Source organism: Myotis davidii, unplaced genomic scaffold (genome assembly GCF_000327345.1).
Source record: "Myotis davidii unplaced genomic scaffold, ASM32734v1 scaffold570, whole genome shotgun sequence".
NCBI classification, from domain to species: Eukaryota; Metazoa; Chordata; class Mammalia; order Chiroptera; family Vespertilionidae; genus Myotis; species Myotis davidii.
In genome coordinates this window covers 4,325,598-4,338,994 of record NW_006283631.1, presented here as the reverse complement: position 1 = coordinate 4,338,994, position 13,397 = coordinate 4,325,598, and the positions used below count along the sequence as shown (strand labels likewise).

General features: G+C 37.8%; 1 protein-coding gene across 1 annotated transcript in view; it reads left to right on the top strand.

Moving 5' to 3' along the window:
* Positions 1–13,397, top strand: part of LEKR1 (leucine, glutamate and lysine rich 1) — a 111,179-nt gene that overhangs the window by 63,314 nt on the left and 34,468 nt on the right. The window contains exon 6 of the mRNA XM_006753830.2: positions 4,798–4,879. Coding sequence (XP_006753893.2) covers positions 4,798–4,879 — 82 coding nt within the window. The remainder of the gene's footprint in view (positions 1–4,797; positions 4,880–13,397) is intronic.

Genomic DNA, 13,397 nt, shown 5'->3' with positions numbered 1-13,397 from the left:
TTTAAGAGACACAAAGAAGAAGCCTAAAGAGAGAGGAGAAGGCCATGTGACCGTGGAGGCAGAGACTGGGGTGATGGAGCCACACTCCAAGGAACGCCTGGTGCTGGAGGAGGCAAGGGAAGAGTCTCCCTCGAGCAGTGGTCAGCAAATGGCGGCTCTCGAGCCACATGAGGCTCTTTGGCCCCTTGAGTGTGGCTCTTCCACGAAATACCACGTTTTTAGCAAAGGCCAGCTTAGGAGTACCCTAAATTAAGTTAATAACAATGTACCTACCTATATAGTTCAAGTTTAAAATATTTGGCTCTCAAAAAAGAAATTTCAATCGTTGTACTGTTGATATTTGGCTCTGTTGAATAATGAGTTTGCCGACCACTGGGTAGGAAACTCAAGTGCCTAAATTCACATCGCCAGTAGGAAGCAGAGCCAGAATTTGAAAGAAGGCATTTTGGCTTTAAAGTTTATGCACAACAGCTTGATGTTATCTGGTCTTAGGAGTGTATTAAAAGAAGAGTGGGCTTTTGTGTTTCCTTTTCTTCAGTTATTCCCTCTGAAGAATAATATAATATTTATATTATTATGGTGCCTTCAATTACTCATTGAAAAAAATTCCCCTGGATCTCTGGGTGCCAGTCCTCTGCCTGCTTGCTCTTCCATTCAGCTACGTGAACCTGAAATCCATTTCCTCCAGATAGCACTTTGAATCAGGTTTTTAATTTTTAATACCCAGAAAGTTTTAAGCTGAAAGTATCTTCCCACTGTAAAGGTTTTCTTTATTGTGTTTTTTTTTTAAATAAAACATTACACTAACTTAATATACCCTCCAAATGACTGTAAAGTTTTATATTCTTCTGTAAAAGAACTAAGAATACCTTTTGTATTTTTGTAGGTTCTAGAAACCTTTCAGAATAACAGGATTCTCTTAAATGACTAATTACCCCAAATCTGATGCCTGCGTAATGCTTTCCAGCAAGCAGCTGGCTTTGTATGAAGAGAGGCTAAGAGCTCTTTTTGTCTTGTTCATTGAAAATCATTTGCTTTTTATTTAATATCTGCAAAGAGCGCCGTCCCATCTTAGTAGAGTTTGATGTTGTGAATTTTGGATTGTTTCCCTGGGTTCCGCCTTACATCTGCATGGTGGTTAAAGCCGATGCTTCTTTTCTTCTTGTAGGCATTCAGGGCCTTTTGCCTCATAATCCAATGTCATGGTGAATGACAGAAAATTGAAGTTGAATTTATTTAACTACAGAGGAGGACTGCACAGAACAATACACTTATTTAAGAACTCCTTGCCTCGGGAACTGAAGGCGCTGTCTAGTGCAGGTGGCTTAATCTCTCTGCTGCTTATCCTAACTGTGTTCCTTTATTTATTAAGGACAGGAACTGGGCACTCCGCTTGCAAAAACAAAAGGACCCTACTAGAATACCAGAACCAATTATAAACCAATAGGATGCTTACCGCCTCTTTCAGAACAGTAAACATATGGCCTGTGGCATTTTTAAAACAATCCTTAGCCCTCCTTTACTAGAGAAAATGTAACCAAAAGTAAAAGAAAGAGAGAGAGAGAGAGAAAGGAAGGAAGGAAGGAAAGAAGGAAGAAGCTATGAAAAGATATTCATCCACATCATGAATAATTTTTTCAATTATCTGTGATATCTTCTCTGCTTATATGGCTTATTTGTTGACATTACTTATATTTCCTGTTTCTATGGCAGTCTCTTCAAAGGTTTCTGTGTTTTGAAGTAAAACGTATATTTACTTTCCTTATTTTTACTCAGAGATGCTATAAAAATAGTGAATAATCTGCAGGAAGCGGCTTCTCCAATCATTGGGTATTGTGAATTAAAGACTAAGCGGTCTATGTTTATCTTGAAATAGGGAGAAAGGGAAATATAGGTGGGCATATAGAGAGATGAATAGTGGAGAATATAATAGGTTTGTTTTTTTTCCTGGAGTTGGATATGATTGTGTACTTTATTTCCCTTTAAACCCAGTAAATTCTGGAACTGTGATGACCAAGTATATTCAAATGTGAGCCTAAGGATACTTCCAATGTTATAGAAATGGTTTTGAATTAGCTGCCAGTTTTACTGTCTGTTCTAATTATCAGGTAATTGAGAATTAATTTTGTAAGATTCACATAACGAGTATCAATTCTTTGGGATTTTTAAGGTAATCAATTCTCCCCCTTAACAATAGCATTTAGAAGTAATAACAAAATTTGTCATATGGCCTCAGACCCATGCTTCATCTAGAGTTTAAGATTATATCCTGCCAAACCACCAACGGACATTTAACGGGAAGTTGTAAATGTTAGTCTCATAAAGTTGGTCATAATGACACCACTTTGTCTTAATATCTTCCTTAATTATATTACATTAATTTTTAAACTTTCAAAAATTAAAATATAAATCTGTTGGAGTTAGAAATTTCACTGATTTACTACATATTTTATATAAAACAATACTTTTCATTTGCCTTAAAATATATCTCTTTAGAGATTCTGGGATATGCTAAGCAAGTCTAAACCTACTCTGCCCACGCTTTCACGGAGAAATACAGGGGGGCCTTGACTTAAGAGTGTCCCGACTAACGAGTTTTTTGAGATACCAGCTGTCTCTCCGCCAATTTTTTGCATTGAGTTGATAGAGTAATTTCAGTTAACGAGCTCCTTAATGAGCTCCTTAACGAGCTCGGTCTCGGAACGAATTAAACTCGTAAGTCAAGGCCCCACTGTATTATATTCCCTTCTAGCTTTTGTATTTTGAGTCAGTATAAGAGAGTTGGAAAAATAAGGGCTGTGGAATGAGGCCAAGCTGAGTCTGATTCACAAGATCACTTCTAACCAGCTGTCTGACCTCTGATAAGCTAGTTAATTACTCTGATCCTCAGAGTCTTCACTGGTAAAAATAAAACGTGTAGCTGTCTGTCACGGTAGTTGCGACTGTGAATGAAATGATACAGGAGAAAGCACTCTACACTGTGCTGGGACATGGAGCACCACCAACAGTCACCAACTTCCTCTCTGTATTCTTCAGAGGGTGGGTCCAAATCTCTGAGCTGTGCCCATGTGACTAGAACCCCTCTGCAAGCACACATGAGCTTAATAACAAGGAAACACATCACACAACATCTCTGAGATTGCTATGTTTCTAAATTGGGGTATACTGAAAAATAAGTTCTCCATTTATTTTATCTTTTCTCTCATATAATGTTATTACTTGATAAATGGAAAGTTGTACCCCACAAATATTATCTACCTAGTAAGTCCTGTTGAATCTTATTTTTTCTCAAATTTATTGCCTCAGCAGAGTTTAAAATCTTTACTGAGTTTCTCTGTAGGCTAATGCAGTTACTCATCGTAAGACACCAGGCAAGAGAATCAGAGAGAATCTCATGTTTTCCTCATCAGAAAATGGGGCTATTAGCAACTTCAAGGCAGTTTCAGGGGTAAAATTTAATACTCTCTGTGAAAGTACTGGGTACACAAAATTTATGCCAATATCTGATAAATTCTAATTAAAACATTTGTTTAGAGTGAATTTATTGTCTGATTTAAGAAAATGGCTCTCCTTTCTGAAACAAAGTTAAGGCAGATTGAATATATATATATATATGTGTGTGTGTGTGTGTGTGTGTGTGTGTGTGTGTGTGTGTATTTGTATGCAAGCATAAAAACTTTAAAGTTTATTATTAAAAATATGTTATTAAAACACCCAAGAAGATATAACATAGGGATTTTATCATTCCACTGTTTTAAATATTTTTTTCATAGAAACCAATTACTCCATATTGTTTTTCACCTTATCCCCAAAAAGAGTGCCAACAAGCCCTGGCTGGTTTGGTTTAGTGGTTAGAACGTCAGCCCGCAGACTGAAGGGTTCGATTCCTGGTCAAGGGCATGTACCTCTATTGTGGGTTCAGTCCCAGGCCCTAGTTGGGGTGCTGTGGGAGGTAACCAATTAATGTGTCTCTCTCGTGTTGATGTTTCTCTCTCTATCCCCCTCCCCCCTCTCCTCCCTCCCTCCCTCCCACACTGTCTAAAAAATCAATGGAAAAATATCCTCGGGTGAGGATTAAAAAAAAAGTGCTGACAAGGGCTGTCGCTGAGCCGGGACTCAGATCACAGTTCCCTGACAGCCTAATGGCAGGACTCAGAGAATCCACGCATTTGTTCCTGTGCTTTAGTTTCAGTTCTGCATCCACAGACATGTTAGACACGGCTGTTTGAATAATCTTCCTTAAACTCTGTTTTAATTCTGCAATTCAAGACTGTGGAAGCCAGTTTCTTGCTTGCATTTCCTTGGCTTTGAAAGTCATTGAAATGCCTATTAGATGCTACCCAGAGTTAACAAATTCTTTACCTGGAGCCTCGCACGTGGTTTGTCTAGTTCAGCTCTACCGGGAGGCCTCAGCAATACTCTTCAGTTCCAGGCCACAGGAGGAGCTTAGTCACTCTCACAAGTGAGCCACGTGGTCAGGAATTCATATGTGTGTTGGCTACATAAATGTCCTTGGGAAACATGAGTAAAATTCAGCCTATTAGCTGTTTGAAAATAAGCATGATGTTGTGGCAAACGGAGGCCAACAAACTGGGTCTGCCAAAACCCATGAACTCCATGGGGTTTTAGAGGAGGGACAAGCTGCATGTGGTCATCCGGGCAAAGTGGAATCAACAGTTAACTGCCTGATTCTTTGGGAGCTACTGAGTGGCAACTCCAAAGGAGTGTGGTTTGCCCTATGAAGCTATCTGGACACTTAAAATGTCCTAATTGGATGAATATATTGTGTCGTTTCAGATTTGCAAAGTCAAGTAGAGGGACTCGGGCTAAAACTTCAGAAGGCAGTGACTGAGCTGGACAGCTATAAAGAAAAGTTCATGTAAGATGGTGAACGTTAAGCCACCTGTACGAGTTTAGAAAGCCCCCCAGGGGTCCCCTGTGACTCCTCTGCAGGGGTTCGGCTGTGTGGGTATGGTCACCCGCTGCTCTTCTCGGCTATTTTTCTGGCCTAGATTGTATATTGAAGGACCTGGAAATATCTTTAAGTACATGAGATGTTTCTTTCCCTCAGTAAGAAATTTACTTATCCATGCATGTATGAAAGCTTTCCCTGGTCGTTCAAATTACTAACTTCATGTAAAAGAGTCTCTGAGGTTTTTCTCTTACTGTTGTCTCTATATTATCTGCCCAGAAGAAACAATATTGAAGTTGTTTCTTAAAATTACAAATTTTAGCCCTAGCTGGTTTGGCTCAGTGGATAGAGCGTCAGCCTGTGGACTGACAGGTCCCAGATTCGATTCTGGTCAAGGGCACGTGCCTGGGTTGTGAGCTAGTTCCCGAGTGTGGGGTGTGCAGGAGGCAGCTGAATAGCCAAGATTTGGAAGCAGCGCAAGTGCCCATCAGTAGACAAGTGGATAAAAAAGGTGCGGGACATTTACATAGTGGAATACTACTCAGACATTAAGAGGAAGGACATCTTACCTTTTACAACAGTATAGAAAGATCCGGAGAGCATTTGCTAAATGAAATAAGCCAGTCAGAGAGAAACAATATCATATGATTTCACTTGTATGTGGAATCTAACGAACAAAATAAACTAACAAAATAGAAACAGACTCATAGATGCAGAGAACAGACTGTCAGAGGGGAGGGGTGTTGGAGAGCGAGGTGAAAAGGGTGAAGGGATTAAGAGAAGGGGAAAAACAAAAAACACTCATAGACATGGACAACAATATGGTGATTACCAAAGGGAAACGGGGGTGGAGGGAGGTAGAGGAAAGTAAAAAGGGGATAAATAGTGACTTGGGGTGGTGAACACACAATATAGTATACAGACAATGTATTATAGAATGGTATACCTGAAACCTGTATAATTTTGCCCGGCCAGCGTGGCTCGGTGGTTGAGCATCAAGTTATGAACGAGGAGGTCATGGTTCAATTCCTGGTTGGGGCACATATCCAGGTTGCGGGATCAACCCCTAGTGTGGGACATGTAGGAGGCAGCCGATCAATGATTCTCTTTCATCACTGATGTTTCTCTCTCTTCGTCTCCCTTCCTCTCTGAAATCAATAAAAATATTTGTGGGGGGAAAAACCTGTATAATTTTGTTAATCAATGTCACCCCAATAAATTCAATAGATAAAAAAAGATTTAAAAATTGAATTTCAGAAATTTCAAAAATTACTTTGTAGTATAAATATAGCACACCTATAATTATAACACTAAAATAGAATTCATATAATCTTTTAGAGTAAGTAAATATTTTTAGTTTGTGGTATATAACCTGATAGCTCTGGTTTTCAGTTCTGATGTTTTAGAGATGAACCTCATCAGAAATATAAATATTTAGATTGCTTAGCAACCAAATGTTTTGTATTGACCATGGACTACTCCTAAGAACAATATGTTAAAATACTCAAATAAAATGAGTATAGAAGGAAAGTACCTCAACATAATAAAGGCAATTTTTGACAAACCCACAGCTAATATACTCAGTGGTGAAGCTTTTTTTTTTCTAAGATCAGGAACAAGACAAGGATGTCCACTGTTACCATTCTTATTCAACATACAACTAGAATTCCTAACTATCAGACAAGAGAAAGAAATAAAAGATATCTAAGCTGAGAATGAAGAAGTAAAAGTGTCACTTTTTGCATATGACATGTTTCTTTATATAGAAAACCCTAAAGACTCAAAAAAAACTATTAGAAACAATAAAAAAGTATAGTAAAGTTGCAGGACATAATAAATCAATGCACAACAATTCATTGTATTCTATATACTAAGAATGAAATTTGAGAAAAAGAAAGGAAAAAATCAATTCCTTTTGCAATTGTAACAAAACAAGAATGAAATACCTAGGATTAAAGTTAACAAAGGATGTGTAGGACCTTCTGGAAATTACAAAGCATTATTAAAAGAGATTGAAAATGACACAATGAAATAGAAAGACATTCCATGTTTGTGGATTGGAAGAATCAGCCTAGTTAAAATGTCCATATCATCCAAAGCAATATACAGATTTAATGCAATCCCCATTAATAAAATTCTTAACAACATAAGGAGAAACAAATTCCAAAAATGTGCTATAAAATGAATGTATATTTGGATTATTTATAGCAAAATAATTTATTTTTGTAAAAATGAGAAAAAACAAATATTCATGCTTTATAACATTGTGATTAATAGCACAGTAAATACAATAGTTCGCTTTCTGTATATGGTAGCTAAGATTTTAAAAAAATGAGTGGACGGGGAGTCCTTGGCTCACTAGATCCAGGAAGTAATTTTCAAGGTGAGAAGAAACACAAAAAAGAGACACAAGGTAGTGATTGCCAGAAAGAAAAATCATTATTTCCCACCCTTTAGTAACATCAGGGAGGGCTTTGGCCATATAGATGCCTCCTATGGAGAGAAGGTTTCTTGGAGCTCATGAAGTGAAGAGGGAACAGCGCAGGAATAGAGAGGTAGAGCTGGCACCTACGGGCTAAAATGGAGTGGAGTCCTGGGAAGTTAGTAGAGAAGATAAACACAGAAATAAACATACCAAGGAAAAGGAATAAAGCTAATTGGTTGTGACATGCATTATTTTTACTGAATAAGTGTGCACAGAATTCTCTATATATTCAAGGAGCCTGCCTACTTAATATGAACACATGCTGTGGTGGTATTTTTTGTTCATTGTGTTTCTAACATAATTTATAATGTGAGTGCTGAGAAATAGTAAGAGTCAGAGGAGATTAGAGTTGGAGGGAGAAATATATAACCTCACCAAAGTCCATCAAATGAATTACCTGGAGAAAATCACTCTACAATTGCACAAATGCTGATGCTGTTGTCTCAGTTTATAAAATGGGTGCTTCCTGCCTGCATAAGAACTTCTTAAAATGAGAGAATAGGAGGAGTATCCATTTTTAGAAAATTTGAGTTATCAAAGATAGAGCCACTTAAATGGTCCCAACTTTTGGAAACCTTTCTCCGTGCTGGCTGTTTTCAACATTTCCATTTCTATGACACTACCTTCCTTTACCCCTGGGACGAAGTGCAGTAGGGTGGGCATTTAGGATCAGAGCCTGGGACTGCTCAGGGCACTCAGAGCTCAGGGGGTCCCCAGGCACATATAAGTACTATTTTATTTGTAGAGTAAAGCCAGATTTGTGACTTGGCCATTGTTTTATGATAAATTAGTTGGGAGTCCAAAGAATTCACTCAAAAATCTTGACACACAATTTGTAAATGAACTGGATATATATATAATCTCCAAATCTTCTGAACTTCCAGAAATTGGAAGGTACTGTGAAATCAGGTTCATTTAAAATTTCAGTCCTCACCCTTTGTGAGGGATAGGGGTGGGAATGGGTTTCACATATCCAACTTAAGATGGTTCTTTTGTCATTTAAAGATTTTTAAATGTTTTTATATGTTTTGTGTATTTTTACTTAAGGGGGAGGGGCAGTTTTTAAACAGATGAACTTGAGGTTCTCTTTTACATAAGGTTTATAAGAAATTATATCCCAAGGTTTATAAGAACTTGTTATGTATTGGAAAACAAATTTTATCAGTTAGGTTGCTTTAGGCTACAAGGGACAGAGGTAGTGGTTTCAAGTTTAGTTGGTCCAGCAGCTCAGCAGTGTCTCCAAGATCTTGCTGTTCCCTCTGTCTTCATCCTGCTGCCCTCAGCCTGGCTTCACCCCAAGTCTGGGTCCCTTGTGACCACGAAGTATCTGCAGTTCCAGGTGCCACATCCATATATAACCAACCCAGAGGCAGGAAGGGCTTGTTTTGCTGGTGTCTCCTTGGAAATGAGAAAAACTTTTCCTAGATTTTCCTCTTACCTCTCTAGTCATTCCTGAAAACTTTTTGCCTCCCAAATAGGTGGCCTGGTGGCATCCAGTGTCTGTCAGAGTATAGATCTTCTTTTTGCATGATCCTAAATTGAACAGGCTAACTTCACTTCATTCATTCAATGCCAGATGCTTACTGAGTGGTGATTTTGTGGCATGACCGTTGTGTGCAGGCACTAGATATTGGAGTAACAAGATTGACAAGCTCCAGTGGAGCTATTTAGGTAATTTCAGGTAATGTTAAGGACTACAAAATATACAACAGGCATACTGAAATGTGAGTAGTGGGGACGGTGGTATACTTTGGATAAAGTGGCATCCCTAAGCAGATGGCCTGTGAGTTAAGATCTGAGTAACAGGAAAGAGCTGGCAATACTAAAATGCTAACATCTGAAAACAGAGAGATCAAAGGCCCTAAATTCTTGGAGTGAGTTTTACAAATTCAAGAAACATGAAGAAGACCAGTTGTGGTGGACATGCTGTGATTTCCAAAGATAAACTAATGTCCTACTCCCTGGAATCTATGAGTATGTTACCTCACATGTCAAAGAGGACTTTGCACATGTGATTAAATTATGGAGTTTGCAATTGGGAGATGATCCTGGATTATTTTGGCTGGCCCAGTGTAATAGGAAAGGTCCTTATAAGAGGAAAGCAAGAGGGTCAAAGTCACAAACGTAGATGTGAGGATGGAAGCAGAGCTTGGAGTGATGTAATTTGATGGAGCCACAAGCCAAGGGATGCAGGTGGTCTCCAGAAGCTGGAAAGGGGAGGAAACAGATTCTCCCCTGGGAACCACCAGAAAGAACATAGCCTAGTGACATCTTGATTTGAGGACTTCTGACCTCTGAACTGTAAGATAATACATTTGGGTGGTTTTAAATCACTAAGGTGTGGTAATTTGTTACAGCAGCAGTAAGAAGTTAGTATGCCAGTGCCTAGTGAGGAATTTGGATTTATTCAGAGGGCAATGAAAAACTGTTGGAGAATTTTGGACAAGCGAATAAATTTATCGGATTTGTTTTAAGCAGTCAGTATGGCTGCTACATGGAGAATGGGCTGGAATGGGAATACAAGAGCAGTCAGGGAGACTAGGTGGGAAGCTGTGCGTTCATACAGGTGAATGTGACTGGTGTAGTTAGTGTAAGACTATAGTGTGAAGAAAAAGATAAATTTATGTTGGAGGTCAGTCTGACAGGATTTACTGATGGAGTAGGCATGGCTGTGGAAGAAGGGGACTAGAATGGAAAGGTGAAAATAAAGGATGGTGTTTGGGGTTTTTCAGCAGCAGGTCAGACAGCTGAGAGGCAATAGAGTATAGTGACCAAGAGCCTAGACTCCAGGCCAGACTGCTAAGGTACAAATCCCAGCACTGCTAGCTGGTACATTACTATCTCTCTCTGGTCTCAGTTTTCTCAACTCTAAGAAGGGAAAATGGGCCGCTTTGAGGGTTACGTTAGATATATAAGGTGTTACCTTTCAGTATCATTATTGTGTTGGTGCCACTTATTGAAGTGAGAAAATCTCTAAGAGATATGGATATGGGAAGTTTGAGATGTCTTTGGATAGCAAAGTAGAAATATCAAGGAGGCAGTTTGAGAATGGCTATTTCATATAAAGGAGTGGAGTGGTATTGACCCTTGCCTTTCAGATTAGGGGAAAATATCCAATTATTTCATCTGATTCCCTTTGCTTTGATTGGCAGGAGCACCAGGGGCCTTTCTGAAGGCTCATTCAAAGCACTTGAAGAGAAAGGATTAACACTATTTGCTGAGAGTAAAAGAAGGAATGCAGTGTTTAAAGAGATGTAGGCATTCTTTCTAGCCCTTCCAATTTCTCCCATCCTAATGAAGGTGAAGATAACAATTGGGTCGTGAAGGGTAGACCATAGAAAGAATGGCTTAACTGGAGAGGCAGTGGGAGCGGACCATGGTGAGGGGACTTCTTGGGATGATAGGCTTCCTAAAGAGCAGGCATTAAAAAAATGCAGCCCAGATCAATTGTCCACATAGTTAATAAAGTAACCCCGAAGAGGAATGGCACTGTCCCTGCCTCTGGATTTGGAAAACTGTGTACAAGAGTCTGAACCCAGAATGAAAGTCATGGTGGGCTGATGAGTCTCAAAGCATCTTTTGAAGTAACATTTTTGTTTGATTTCAAATCAAATGTGTAAAACCTGGAAAATACAGGGATATATAAAAAAGAACATTGTAGTTATATTATGAGATAGCCTTATAGTTCATTTTTCTAAATAATGTAATTTTAAACATATTTTTACTTAGTGATCTATGATCTTTTGATTGTTATTTAGTGATCTATGATCTTTCTCACATCATTACATGATACATTTATTGATTAGTATTTCAATCTACATATGAACCATAACTTATATACTAACCCTTTGTTTTTTAGAATTTCCAAATTTTTCACTTTTATAAGTAAATTTTTTAGAAATTCATATGGATAAATCTTTCTATTCACAATTACTTGCTTAGGATTTTTGCTAGAACCACATGTCATATTTTTATGGTTTTTAATGCATAATGACTTATTGCCCTCCAAAAAGATTATACAAACTTTCAGCAGTATTTGTAAATACCCATCTCTCCTAACCAACACTCGGTATTATAACTTAAAAAGAAAAAAAGTTGCTAGTTTAACTGATAAAAAATTGTATCCCTGCATATGTGGCTTTTGGTATTCTTTCCTTTGTGACTTGCCTGAGCAGAGCCTTTGCCCACTTTACTAATGGCATATTAATCTTTTCCTGATTCCTTCTTTCCTAACATTTTATTTGGAAAGTAGAGGCCTGGTGCACGAAATTTGTGCATGGGTAGGGTCCCTAGGCCTCCCTGCCTCCCAGCCTCCCTCCTTCCCTCAGTGCCTGGCTGCAGCTGCTGGTTGCCCATCATAGCGAGTGATCAAATTCCCACTCTCCCGGTCAAACTCCTGAGGGGACAATTTGCATATTAGTGTTCAGGAATAAAATTTGGGTAATAACACCCCAAAGAAAATCAAAGTGATAACCATAAAATTCACAAGGATATTTTTTAAGGGTGAAGGGACTTTGCTGGGACCAGGAATATGAAGCTTCTAGGGTAGCTGATAAAGTTTTATTTTTTTGGCCTGGATGGTAGTTACAAGAATGTTCTCTTAATAATAATTTGTTATATTATGTATTTTTAAATGTAATTTTATATATCTTACAATTTTATCATATTTTACTATAAAAAAGGTTTAAAATAAATGAATGTTATTCATGTGCATGATGTTTTAAAATCATTTTTTGGAAACTAAGTCATTCTGCAAGTAGAGCAAACCCATTGATAATCAAAGTAACATTTCATTGTTCAGTATAAGCTATTTTAAGGTACATTCGGATAATGACTTGATGAACATTTATATAAATTTAAATTGGAATATTAATCATTCTTCATATATTAACTTTTTTAGTATTGTTACAAAACCAATTATATAAGATCAAGACAAATGTTTATTTCAGTTTTAGAATTTCCATTTGACTCTTTTCAATAGTTTCTATTTCTCTGCTAAGATTTTTCTTATCTTTTCATTAATTAGAGTCGATTCTGTGAGCAGAATTATAATTGCTCCTTTAACAATCTTTGTGAATTTCAATATTTGGTTCAATTCAGAGTGATTCCCTATTAACTATCTTTTCTGTTGAGAATAGGCTATGCTTTTCTGTTTCTCCTATATGAGTAATTTTTATTCTGGACATTGTGAATGTTATGTTATGTAATGGAGATTCTAGATTCTGTTTTATTTCTCCAAATAATGGCAGGATGCTGTTGCTTTATCAGACAATTACTTTGGCCTCATAGTTCCGTTCTTTTATCTTTAACTAGGCTGGTAGGAATATGCCCTGTGCACATGTAGTTCTGAGCTCAGCCAGACATGTGGGCAGAGTTTCTATGCAGCATTTGAGATCCTTCTCTCTGGCTCTCTCCTATTCAGGGTTTATCCTTCACAGCAGCTGTGGTTTCCCCAAACACTATGCTCTAGTTCTTCAGGCCAGAATGACTGGGAGTTTGCTACCAGTTTTCTATCAGAATTTTAGTTTCCCCCACATGGTGCGTGTAGACTGGGCCTGTCCCCAAGTGTAAAATCATTAAGCAAACAAGTAAAATCCATGCTGTCACCTCACTCTGAGTGTTAATATCCCTCCAGAATCTGCCTGCCTGGTTACTTTCCAATACCTTCACATAGGGGTTTTTCATTTTTTTCAAAAATGGTATCAAAGTTTAGACTTTTACTTAAATGGAGATCAGTCTGATAGGAGCTTACTTGGCCATAAAAGTAGAAATAATATGAAGATACTGAGAATGTTTTTCTAATTAAAATAATGAGAAAGAAAAACCCTATAGTTGGACTAACAGATTGGATTTATTTTGACAAGGAAAATCCTTAGACTATATATTTCTAATTTCAAGGAAATCTGCATATATAACCACAAATAGAATATAAAGATAGGAAAAGTAATAAATGAAAAACACCTTTACAAAAAGGAAAACAGTCCAATCGGAGTGGCTCAG